The sequence below is a fragment of the Leptinotarsa decemlineata genome, unplaced genomic scaffold (genome assembly GCF_025532065.1).
Source record: "Leptinotarsa decemlineata unplaced genomic scaffold, Ldec_3_MD MMD2_tig00026330_RagTag_RagTag, whole genome shotgun sequence".
NCBI classification, from domain to species: domain Eukaryota; kingdom Metazoa; phylum Arthropoda; class Insecta; order Coleoptera; family Chrysomelidae; genus Leptinotarsa; species Leptinotarsa decemlineata.
The window spans coordinates 2,376,098-2,389,128 of NW_027412690.1; the positions used below are offsets into that span (position 1 = coordinate 2,376,098).

The 13,031-nt window shown below is 37.8% G+C and overlaps 1 protein-coding gene across 1 annotated transcript; it reads right to left on the bottom strand.

The window, feature by feature from the left end:
• Positions 1-5,242: 5,242 nt before the first annotated feature.
• On the bottom strand, positions 5,243-11,132 carry Slu7 (Pre-mRNA-splicing factor Slu7). Its single transcript, XM_074182875.1, has 4 exons — positions 10,643-11,132; positions 8,003-8,502; positions 6,822-7,251; positions 5,243-5,675 (listed from the first exon to the last, which is right to left on the bottom strand). The coding sequence occupies exons 1-4, from the start codon at positions 10,958-10,960 to the stop codon at positions 5,289-5,291; spliced, it is 1,635 nt and encodes a 544-aa protein (XP_074038976.1). The 5' UTR covers positions 10,961-11,132; the 3' UTR covers positions 5,243-5,288.
• Between the last annotated feature and the right edge of the window lie 1,899 nt (positions 11,133-13,031).

The following is a 13,031-nucleotide window of genomic DNA, read 5'->3' on the forward strand; positions in this document are numbered from 1 at the left end:
GATTTTGGTTTTATATAAAATTTCAGAGTTATTCAACAAATATCGAAAAATCATGAAAATTTGACGTTTATAATTCTTGTTCGGACCACCCTATAATTTATTTTAAAAACTAATCATAGGGTATTTATCAGAAATAAAAGAAGAATTAAAATAATTTTTTTTTTAATTTTTCGAACAATTTTTTTTTTATTTTTGATTTTTGTTGAAAATTTGACCCAACAATTTTTTTCGGTGTAAATTTTTTTTTCACTCATTCTGTTTGGGATTTCATTCTGACCAATCTGTAGAAGTTTCTCATCGATACAATTAAAATTGCAGTTTAGGCAATATGATTTCCAAAAAATTCCGGTTTCGCAACACTGTGTGCCGGTGCTGTAATAACCTTTCTTGCGACTTCCCAGTCGTTCTTTTTTGGGCGTTAAGCGCCCTCGAAGATGGGCAGTCTGTTGTTATCAAGAGTCACATTTCCAGGGGAGTGGTTTTCTATCAAAAGCTCTAACGTTTCTTTAATAGAGGTCGTAAATGTTCCATCGGGTCGTTTAAGCGACCTAATTTCAGCAGTCGGCTCTCTAGAAAGAATCTTGTGAATTCTTGCGCTGCGAGGTAAATCAGAGATACTCTCACAAAACTTCCTCCAAGAATCCCGTTTTGCCTTTCTAATGTCCTTGTTGTGTGACGTTAGAGTGGTTTTATAAAGCTCCCAGTTACCTGAATCTTTAGCGTGATTGAGTAGTCGTCGAACTTCTTTTCTTTCATTTTCAAGGCTTTTGTTCCTCCAAGAAAAGTTGCGGTTATCTCTTTTGACCCTCAGTGGACAGTTCTCATGATAGGATGAGATCACTGCTTCTTGAAATTGCGTCGCTACTGTATCCATATCATTACAACTGGGAATAGTACTGAATCCGTTCTCAAAGTACGATTGGAGGGAGTTTTTATACCCCCTCCAGACAGTAGATTTTGAGTCACGATATTCCATTACTGGTCTAAGACCTGTGTCAATATTGAAAAGAATATATCTATGGTCTGAACAAGAAGGTTCAGACCAATGGTGTATCGTGTTGCTCAATGAATGTGAGCTGATAGTCAAATCTAATGCCTCTTGCCTATTACTAGTGACAAAAGTTGGATCCGAGCCCTCATTAATTACAGACAGCCCCTCCCCTATTATATAATCAAAGAGTAACTCACCCCTACGGTTTATATTCGTGCTGCCCCACGCCTGTATGGTGTGAATTGGCGTCACATCCCATTACTAGTTGAAGTTTGTTCCTTTTGCTATAGTCGATAAGTCGTCTAACAGCAAGAGAAGGTACAATATCCGAATCTCCCGTAAAGTAGGCGGAGCAGGCGATAAAATTTGTCTTACCCTTCTTGCCCGATAGGAAAATTTGGATGGCTACCACGTCTTGGGTGCAGAAGCCTGTAAGCAAAAAATGGTTAATACCTTTCCTGATGACCAGACATGCTCTGGGTTTCACCCCAGGGCACGCTATTACCTCACCAGGAATATTGCTCAGTCCAGTTACTCGGCCTGTATTTCCTGTCCATGGTTCCTGCAGAAAGGCAAGGTCGATTAATTCATCCTTGAAGTTTTTTCCAAGGACGTATGAAGCGGCCTTGGCATGTTGTAAGTTTGCCTGCAACACTTGAAGATAACAAGTGTTGCCGCAAACTTAAAAACTCCTCGACCCTAGGAGGGAGAAGATGGGGGTCCTTAAGGACACCTCCACCCTCCTCTTCCGGGATCGAGGGATGTGTAGGTTCAGATGACGAGGCTGCTGTCTCTGAGTTGCCTGCTGATTTTTTTGATCTCTTTGACTAGACGATTTTCGTCTCCGCTTTCAGAGAGCCACGTCCAGCCTTTTTTCCCAGTTTACTCGACGAGACATGGGCCTCTTCGTCCCCTGAGAAACACCTGTTTTCCCGGCCTTGGACTGGGTGTGAGCCGGTGGTTTACCCCTATGTTTGGGTGAAGGTTTGGTTGAACTCCTCCTCATAGGTGGATTTCCACTCGGCCCCGCCTTATTTACTCTAACGGATGCACTACTGTGACTCGTTTGAGTAGTTTTCCTGCTGGGAGGGTGCCAGGGTTTTAGGGCGGAATAAGACCTGCCCAAAACCAAAATGTGGTCTGAAACCCGTCCTCGCTAGCACGGCCAAGGATCCATCGTCTACAGCGAAGGTCCATGTTTGACCAGGGCCTGACTTTTCTTTGTGGAGGATCGTCCACTCCAAAGTTGACAGACCATGGTTCATTTTCCTCAATCTAATGAGGACCTGTTCGGAGGTCAGTCTATGAATGCCTCCGTCAGGTAAGTAAGCAACACAGATGTGTGGCTTCGGAAATTGGTCCCCTGTGACACATTTCAGGGAAGCACCCTCCCACGGTTGCAGGGTATTAACTACACCCGCAAGCCAGTCGGCGCTAACCTGATCCTCACAGACGACCTGTAACCTTCCAGGCCGAAAGACGCAGCTCTGGAATTGAACCTGCGGCCCGCCGTCTGGAATAACCTCCACAGCCGATAAAATAGCCCTCTGAAGAGATTCCAGCTGGTTGGCCGTTAATGAGGTAGTCGGATAATCAAGGTGCAAGATTCCCACCTTGATGCCCGCGACAACCTTCCCATATGAGGGTGTTTGCATATCAGATACACCTGACGATGCCTTAGATTCAACCGTGCAGGGCTTTTTCGCCTCTGGTTTCGGTGAATCATCATTTGAGCGCAAACGTTTGCTAGCCTGTTCAAGGGGGGTTTGTTCCCCCACCTGAGACAGAGTCTGCGTACGCCTCTCAAGAATTTGGTGCAAGGCGGTTTCATAAGGTACTCCGCTCTTGAGAAGACGACTCAGTCGTTTCCTGGCTGCACCACTAAACCTTTTCCCAGGTTCAGTTTTTGAATCTGGGTTTGGAGAGTTGAGAAGCTCTAGATCCTGATCTAAACTTACAGGGAGGTCAGCTGGAGTCGTAAGCTCGACATCCATTTCCTCATCGTCAGAAAAAATGTTCAAATTTACTCTGTCCATAAAAGTCCCACGAGTAGCTAGGGAAAGAAGGTCAATCACGGCAGAGCCCCGCATTACCGTGACAAGGCGATGCTACGACAAGAGGGCGCCCGGTATCTCGAAGGTTCCGTTAGAGACAGCTGATAGGCTCAGTATCATTCATCCTCTCGACACGGATACACACACCTTAGGATTAAGCCATCGTTGGCATGCATTCAGTTAGGGAATAACAGAACCACACGTGATTCTGTCATTCCCGTATCCAGCAGGGCTACGTGGAAGCAGGCATCCGATGGCCGGTTTGCTCTTGATTTGCTTTCATTTTTTATCATATTCTTTTTTGAGTAGCTCAAGTTTTGTCGGTTCATCCAGTAAATGGACGTCGACTCCTTTTTCATATGCTTCTCAAGCAAACAATTGGGCTTTGGCATGATTTTGAGTGTCACCAGAAAATCACTGAAAAATATGACATTTCAAAATTAGGTTCATTTGACTTAGGTACATATTATCTTCATTAGGATTTGGATTTTCCCTCATAGACCTGGTCTATGTACCTATCCTCTCTTTATATCCTCAGGTTCCTTACTGTGATCCGCTGTTTGCTATCCACTTTTGTTCCTGGCATGTCAACTCCATCTACATATTTGTCCTCGTCTTTTTCTTCATCTTCCGATTCCTCAGCATTCAGTTTCTCAGCTTTTAAATGTCTCTTGGCCTCTTCAACTTTCTGGAATTCTTCAATGACAGTTTTATGCTCTGATGGATCATACCCACTCCATCTGTATCGTTTTCCATCGCGTCGGGTTGTCTTTTACGACATTATGATTGAAAAGAGGCTGAATCAATTTATATGCAGATTTGGGAAGCCTTTTGAAAAACTTATTGAGAATAACTTGAGTAAATTCACAAAAAATTCAAATTATCTAAACACACTTGCAGACCGGTTTCGGGCTGTTTGGCCACTCGTCAGTGCAAGGTAGTGTATATCATCAACATGAAAGTCGATGATTTCCGACTTCATGTTGATGACAATAATTGAAAATATATTGCGGCAGTTGTATTGCCAACAGCATATGCAGCCATAACTTCTGTGAAGAATCCTGCACTGACAGCTGTCGGATATAATCCAACGCCCTTCGTGGTATTAGCTAGGGGAGTAGTTGTTTTCTGATAGGTGTCAGTCCATTAACCTACTGTGTAGGGAGTTGAGACTGGCCTGAACGAATTGTTCTTAGATAATTTGATTTATAGCCAGTCTTCAAGTATGCCCACTGACTATATGTCACAAAAAATTATTGATTTGAGCTCTTTTATTGAAGAAAATTGAAATCTCTACATTCTTTTTTCGGAGAACTTTTTTGTGGCAAGAGGTTACAGTTTTTTTTTAATTAAAAATTTTCAGGTTAGTATAAGACTCAATCGCTTGGAGATAAGGAAATAAAAACTGTAGGAAAATTTGTTACCTACAATTTATATACGAGGGAGTCTTCTTTGGAAGACTCCCTCATCCTTCTTTTTTTTTGTATCAAGATGGAGTAGTAGAAAGCCAAAAACTTTCTTTCTCAAAAAATATCAAGTAACATTCTAATTTGTAGTTACTCAAACATGTGGATATTCAGCTCAGATTTTAATACATTCCTAGGTTTTTCTCACTGGACTTGCTAGATATCATTTAAGAAGATATCTTAGGTAGGCTGAAAAGGTGTAAAAAATTCTGAAGTTTAATAATATCAATTCTCTTGTAATTTCCATTGAAAATTCGAACATTTCCGAAATGTTGTAAAACTGAAAATAAAGTTAACCAAAGGTTCTGGCAAATCAACTGAACATTAAATTTGAAGTTATTTTTCAACAAATGTTTGACATGAACCCAAATTAAATTGGTTGAGTGCAGTGACGGATCTAGGGGGGCGGGCATAGGGACATGTGCCCCCCCCACTAGATATAATTTGGTGACATTTTGGGAAACAAGCTCAGGTCATTTCATTCATTACTAACTCAGATACAGATTAATTAGATAGGTAAAACTCAGGTACTTGGAAATTTTTCTGTTAGACCCATTGCGTTCTGATCAAGCAAAGCAGTTCCGGTTTCAGATACTGCCTGTAGTATTCTTATGTTCATATTGATATCTGCCTCATCTCCCCTCTTCATTTGAATAAAATGTTGTACCTCCTCGTTTTTTAATTTTTTTAATCTTTTTTTCTTTTATTTTGTTGAGAATGAAATGAAGAGCTATGAAAAATAAAAAACTATATTACAGAGTATTCACAACTATTTATCTACAAGAACTGATTCATTGGATCTTCATCCCTCTTTCGCTTCTTGAAATATTGTTCCATCTCCTCTTCCGTAGGCTTTTTCACCTCATACATACTGTTATACGGTCGTTTTCTCTCATCCATGATTTCTTCTGTTTCTTCCATTTTGTTGGTTATGTGTTTTTCTTGCCTCAGTTTCTTCTTCATTTTCTTGAGTTTTTTCTTTTCTCTTTTCTGTTTCTTCTTCTTAGATTTTTCGTCCGATGAACTGGAGCTGCTCTCATCTCGATCACTATTCCCTTTCTTATCATCAGGTATATCTTCGCTCACATCACCTCTACTTTCTGGCAGCTCGTGAGGCTTAACAATCTCCGAATTTCTACCGGCTTCTCCAAGGCAGAAGGAATTCTGGGAAAAATATTTGAATTTGGTTGTTACATAAAATAACTAAAATTATATGATACTACAGTATGGTCAATAGATCTTCACACATGAGTCATGAATCTGTGCGTCCGAGTACTGCTCCTTCAATGATTCTCGTTTATTTATAAAATTAACTGAAAAGTATTCCCATAGTACGATTTTGTATCAAATTCATAATTAATTGATTCTACAAATAGAATAGAATAGAAAATAGCTTTATTTTCAGCAATGACAATCACAGTGAACTTAACTCTAAGAGCATCTTACAATAATCAAAATTAATGAAAATAGTGTCAGATACAATCGATTGAATCAATCTAGGAACTTGAAGATAATTATTTGTATGGGTTAGAACATTAAAAGCATTTGTATGAATTAAAATATTAAAATGAATAAAGTTAAAAAGAAACATTTGTCTTTTTCTCCTTGCAATTTCACTTCGTAAGAATATCTATTCTGCCAAATATTCTTCAACAGAGTAAGGTTCTAGATCCATTATAAGTGTCTCTTCCATATTCCAACTTCGATATCTGATAATTGAAATATTCCAGTATGAGGAAGATCAGATAACCATTTTAAATTTTAAGTTGAATTTTATAATCATGATATAAAATGTACATATTTGGTACTTGTCCACAGTTCACTATTTGTGAAAACAACTATTTTTGTACCAAATGTATACCACCCTACAACAGGAATCATTAGAATACCCCTGTAGGGGTATCTAATGATTCCTAAGGTGTGTGTATCTGTACGAAATGATGTATGACTCCGAGTACACTCAGTGTCATCAAGGGAACTTTCGAAATACCGTGCGCCCACTCACTGAATGTCACCAACTGTTCTCCCAGTATGATCTTATCAAGAACAAGAGCTTTTCATTTCTTCAACTATTGATCATGTTTTCTTCAACAAAAATTAGGCAAATATCAGCTAGAAGGTTAATTGAGGGATTCAAGTGTTTAACTGACTAGAAGGCTATAGTGCAATCATAATAGTGAAAATCATTGATATACAGAAAATTAATCATTTATAATTGCATCATGAAGTTTGAAACCTCTAAACCAATGAATAGTCACTTTTAGATTAAATCCACCCCTCATTTATAACAGAGAACATGATTTTACTTACTTTGATAAATGAATGACAACACTTGTAGCCCCACTGGCCTCCACGCCAATACGATCCCCAAACTGAAGTATGATTATTTATGTAAACATCCTCCTCATACTTGGATTTGATCACCTCCTTCTCAGCTCCTTTAATAATTTTGCCTGATCTTGAGTATTCAATATAATCTTCTGTTTGAGCGAGCAGCAGACTTCTAGGAGGTTCTTCTAAGTGCTCCTCACCTCCGTATCTTTCCAAAACATTGCTCTGAATTTTGGTCTTGATTTGTTCTTTTTTTTTCTCATACTCTTTTTTGAGTAGCTCAAGTTTTGTCGGTTCAGCCAGTAAATGGACGTCGACTCCTTTTTCATATGCTTCCCAAGCAAATAATTGGGCTTTGGCATGATTTTGAGTGTCTCCAGAAAATCGAACGAAATTCTCTCCATGGTAACTGAAAACAATAATAATTTATTTATTAATCAACAGGCATTTTACAAATTTCAGTTTACATTTTTGTAGAAAAATATTTAAACTGAAAAATATGACTATCCATGATAATAATTTTACTTAATATGCATTTCGTTACATGGTAGCTTCATCAGTTACTAGAACTCCAGTAACTGATGAGACTACCGTGTATTGGAACTCCAATAACTGATGAAGCTACCGTGTAGCAAAAGGCATTTTAAATAAAATGCATTGTGAAAATTCTATAATTATTATCATAGATAGTGTTAATGATTTTCATCAAGTAAGGGTCAGAGTATTCATAATTCGAAAAATATTAATTCATATTAGCGGTATGCTCCTCACCATCCAAATTTATGAATTGTTTTTTTTTAAGATTGTAATGTCATCCCAAATATGCCTTTTCTGACTTATCTGTAAGTCTCGCTATTAGTGTGACAAATGGCTGTATTCAATGAGACAGTGGTAGTTATTCATTCAGACTTGTCTGAAGAAGCTATTGCTTTCCGTGCGAGAAATCACACTCAATTGAAAATGAAGATGTTAACTTTGATTTGAAGTAATGCAAGACTGTCTTCAGCAACCCAATATTCCAATGGAGTTGTTCAACATATTTAGTTCCATTGCTATCATCCAATGAAGAATTAGTAAGTCCTCCAATCAAGAATATATATATATATATATATATATATATATATATATATATATATATATATATATAAAATTGTACTTACGTATCATCTTTATTAGGATTTGGATTTTCCCTCATAGACCTAGTCTTTGGATCGTAATACGCTGAGCCAAGGTCCAAATTCCTCAGATATTTTGCAGTATCTTCTCTTATCCTCAGGTTCCTTACTGTGATTCGCTGTTTGCTATCCACTTTTGTTCCTGGCATGTCAACCTCATCTACATATTTGTCCTCGTCTTTTTCTTCATCTTCCGATTCCTCAGCATTCAGTTTCTCAGCTTTCAAATGTCTCTTGGCCTCTTCAACTTTCTGGAATTCTTCAATGACAGTTTTATGCTCTGAGGGATCATACCCACTCCATCTGTCTCGTTTTCCATCAAAACTCAATGAGAGATTTTTTTGGATGTACTCATCAGGAGCAATATTGGCTCCGGAGAATTTTGCCCCAACCTTTCTGGGTCTCTCCATACACTCTTTCTTCTTGTGTGTTAATGCTCCACAGTTTTCACAAGCTCCTTTTCGGTATTTAATGACGACTTTGGACTAAAATAACAATAATTATTAATGGCATTCATAACTAAAAACATGATAATTTAAATGAAAACATACCAAAAAAACTTTTAATAAGAACTTTATTGGAAATATAGGAATTGGTTATGAAAATGAGATTTGAAAACAATTGTATAATATCAGATAATTTTTCTTAAAAAAAATGAAATGATGAAAAATATGAGAAAACACAAGAGATATGATCTTGGGAAAGAAGGTTTTTGACTTTCTACTTACTCCATCTTGATACAAAAAAAAAGGCAATCTTCCGAAGAAAGGAAGGAAGCAATCAATTTTAAAAGTAGTAACTCTATACATAGATGTGTAGATCATGCAAAGACATAACTCTCATACACAAACTGATAAAGAAAGCCCTCCTGAAACAGCTACTTTCAAATAAACATTGAATAACACGAAAGAAAAATTCTTTCAAAACAAATACTTTCATATGAACATTGAATTATACAAAAAAAACTTTTTTCTACTCAGTTTGTATTCCAAACATTGGTTATGAAATTACATCAGATATCAATGCTCAAAAAATACGATCGCTGTGCTTCAAAACACATCTATGACATCGTGACAGGTGATGAATCGTGGATTTACGCGTATGAGCCTGAAAGTAAACAGCAGTCGACTGTATGGGTGTTTCAAGATGAGCCAAATCCAACAAAAGTTGTTCGTGCACGAAGCACTTCCAAGCAAATGGTCGCCTGTTTTCGAGAAAACTGGACATGTCGCAACCATACCACTAGAACAACTCAGTACAGCCAATTCTGAGAGGTACACAACCATTTGTTTGCCAGTTGTCTTCCAAGAAATCAGGAAAACCAACCGCCGAAGACAGATCACTCTTCACCGCGACAATGCGAGCTCTCAGACATCGGCTCAAACAACTGCATTTTTGAGCACCCAAAACATCGATTTGATGAGTCATCCGCCTTATAGTCCTGACTTGACACCGAATGACTTCTTTTCATTCCCGCACGTAAAAAAAAACTGAGAGGTCAACGTTTTTCGACACCTGAAGAAGTAGTTGCTGCATTCAGAATGCATGTTTTGGAGATATCTCAATCAGAGTGGCAAAAGTGCTTCAACAATAGTGCTTCATGGAGAATATTTTGAAAAGCAATAAAGTGATTTTTGATGATTAATATTTGTTTTTGTTCTCTAATCCCGAAATATAAAAGGCAACCCTTGTGTAATAACTATTACTACTATAACTATTAAACACTATTACTGGGGGCTTATTTTGAAACACTGGAACCCAAAATAATGAATTTCAGTATTTAAGTCCATGCAAAGTTAATGGCAACAGCTAGTTTTTAATACAAGCAATCTGCAGGTCTTGATGTTATTCCAAATTTGTTAGTCAAAAGTATATAGAAAATGATAGATTAATGCATATTTTTTATTACTTTAAAATGGACTATCCCCATCGATATTAAAAAAAGGCAGCCTCCCTCAGATGAGAAAAATTATTATACAATTACAGTACAGTCATCATTTCCCTAAATTATTGACTATTGTGGCCTTGATCGGGCTCTACAATTTCTGAATGTGTATAATATATTAATGAATAGATAATATGTGTTTCTGGAGGCAAATGAACCTTGCATAACTAGTGTTGAGTGCTCTTTTGGCATTTTTGGAGATCTCAGCGGAGCATTTGACAATATACACATTTTCAATTATATCAATATATAAATGAACTTCCAGACATTTATGATGGAGGATCCTTTATTCTATATGCAGACGATATATCCGTTATTTCTAATAAAGAAAAAACAATTCTCAATAATTCAGAAAAATATATCTTTCACTGATAGTTACTTGGAGCTAAATGTGGAAAAACCAGCCTCATTAATTTTCTTAATAGACAATTAAAATGTAAGTTAATATGTTGACATTTATACTTATGCTATTTATGAGATCGACGGAAGAGTGAATCTTCAAATATCAAGATAAACAAGACTCATCAAGTCAGTCGAATGTTTTTGAGCTCTGATTTTGGAGAAAACATAACCAAGATTTAGGTAACACTTCACTTCAACTGAATTCATATATGCAATATGAAAAAAGCTTTCGAACTTTCTACTGCTTGGCAATCTATCATCAGTATGAAAATACCCACCCTGTCAACTCCTCTGGCATACCACTCGTCTATCCCAGAATATTCTTTTTGTTTCTCTTCTTGGGGCCTTTGATGTTTCAAAGTAGGGCCAGTTTTTCCATAATACCAAGGTGCAGAGGATATATACTGGGGGATGTGGGGGTTTATGTCCTTTCCTTCTTCATCAACCGCAGCTGGAGCTGTTCCAGCCTTTCGAGCTTCTTCCAACTCTTTGGCCTTCCTCCAGTCTTCTCTCGATTTCTTCTTTGGTTCATCATCAGTTTCACTTTTTGACTTCAGTATTTCAGAAACTGGAAGACATTGGTTGTTGGAAACCATTTCCTTTATAGATGAGGTAACTACACCAAGAAAATATAAATAGGTCTAAAGTAATAACCTATTTGTCTATCACAACAGTTTATCAGTGTTGTGCCTGTTTGAAAATATCTGTAATCTGTATTAACAGATAAATAGTTCAGATATTTAATATGTGTCAAAAGTAACATTTGACAGATAAGAAAATTGTAACTTTTCTTCTTCTTCTTAATTTTGGTCCCAACTTCCAGATTTGGCGCTATTATAACCAGTTCTTGTTTTACACAATATTCTTCTTCAAATTATTCTTCTTCATGCAAGACAGTTATTTATAGCAGGTATAGACTCTCCTCGCTTCAGGGCAGATGTGAAGCATTACCACAAACCGAAATGCTGCCTGGAATAAAAGGAGCCCAGAATGGAAAAAGTTAAAGATGGGATACCTAAATAATTCCAATAATTTTCAATTTTAACTTTAACTATTTACATTAAAACTTATTTTTTCTATTTTTTTCATGCCTCTACTCTTTTCTTTTTCTCTATAATTCAATTTTATTACATATTAAAAAATTATTAATTAATTTAAGTATTTTCAAATTAATATCCCTTAAAACTGTTATTAAGTTCAGGGGGGCAACCACTTCATATTCTATAAACATCTATCAATTTAATTATTCTTAAATAATATTTATTAAAACTGTTATGAAGTTCAGGGGGCAACCACTCCATATTCTTTAAACATCCGATACATATCCGCGTTTGGTAGGTACAGTTCTGATTGAGCATTCAAAAAAAATATGTTCCAAAGTTTCTTCTTGTCGTTTCGGTAGTCAGAAGTGGCCAATTTTACCTGGTTTGCCATTCTGCTAGCCGCAGCCTTGTCTCCAGGATAGAAAGTCCGCTGAAAAACTCGCCTGAGTCGATTTCTCTCCCGGATAAGGTTTTTTATCCTGGGAGGAAACTCATTATGGCTTCGTAGTTGACAGGATGACTAGATTATGGATCCGAGTCCAATTCAGACAGAGTGTAAACTCCACAGGACATGAAGACGTTTTCTGAGCAGTGCGATATTAAGCAAGCCAGATCTGTGTTGCCCTGAATAGAACGTGGGCTCATCTGGGCCCATCACTCGATACTAATGCCTGTTAGCATGCGCATGGAGCGCTCGGCCATTCGCATTGGTGACTCTGCTCCACGATTGGTGCTTGGCGTTAAAGTCGCCAGCAGCAATCGTAGGGGTATTTGCCAACATCAAGAGTTCATCCAGATATTCTGGGAGTATTCGATTCAAAGGAGGGTTGTAAACCGAGATTAGTCTATGACGACCTCTTCTCAGTTGGAGCTCGACGCCCAAGGCTTCCGTACCATGTAAGTGGTCCGAGTCAATGCTGAATTGTACGTGGGGAAGATTACGTTTGACAAAGATACCAATTCCTCCTCCAGCACGTCCAACGCGTTCTCTGTGGTAGAAACGGTAATTTGGAATTCCAAACGTTTCTTTGTGCAGGTGGGTTTCCTGCACAAGTGCGACATCAATGTTATGGTCGATTGAAAAGTTTTCGAAGTCTATCTTTTTGTTCAGAATCCTGTGCCAGATGCTCCGGCAGGACGCCTTCCTCGTGTGGGTGCATTACGGGGGCACCTGCAGCTACTTCAGTCCTTCTGCGAACCTTAGGGAAGTCAGGACAACCGTAGTAGTTTGCAGTGTGCAAAACCAGAGAGAGTGGTCCGTTTCCTCGCATCCTCCTGGTGACGGATGATGGTTGGAAACCTTTTTCCACCAAGATGACCTCACCATATAATGGTGAAATTGAAAGATAATGGTACTGACATAGATGAAGAGTTTGTGAAAAGGACGGCTAGATAATTTTATGAAACAAGCTGTGAATATCTGGAGCAGAGGACTTGCTTTCTTACCAAAGAAATGAAAATATTATATTGGGCAAATTAAAAAAAGGTCTTCGCATGGGCAGACGTTCAAAAATATCTGAATGTATTAATTGAAAATGAATAATATTGACCTTGATGAAGATACAGAAGTTTCTGGCGAATTTTCATCAACATTAACATTATATCGCAGAAAGTAAACGAATGG

Bases quoted from the DNA above. Each gene is read 5' to 3' on its own strand.
- Slu7 (XM_074182875.1), bottom strand. From the start codon at position 10,960: ATGGTTTCCAACAACCAATGTCTTCCAGTTTCTGAAATACTGAAGTCA. The intron at 8,503-10,642 runs GTGGGTATTTTC...TTGTTATTTTAG, and splicing joins ATGCCAGAGGAGTTGACAGG to TCCAAAGTCGTCATTAAATA. The intron at 7,252-8,002 runs GTAAGTACAATT...TATTGTTTTCAG, and splicing joins AATCCTAATAAAGATGATAC to TTACCATGGAGAGAATTTCG.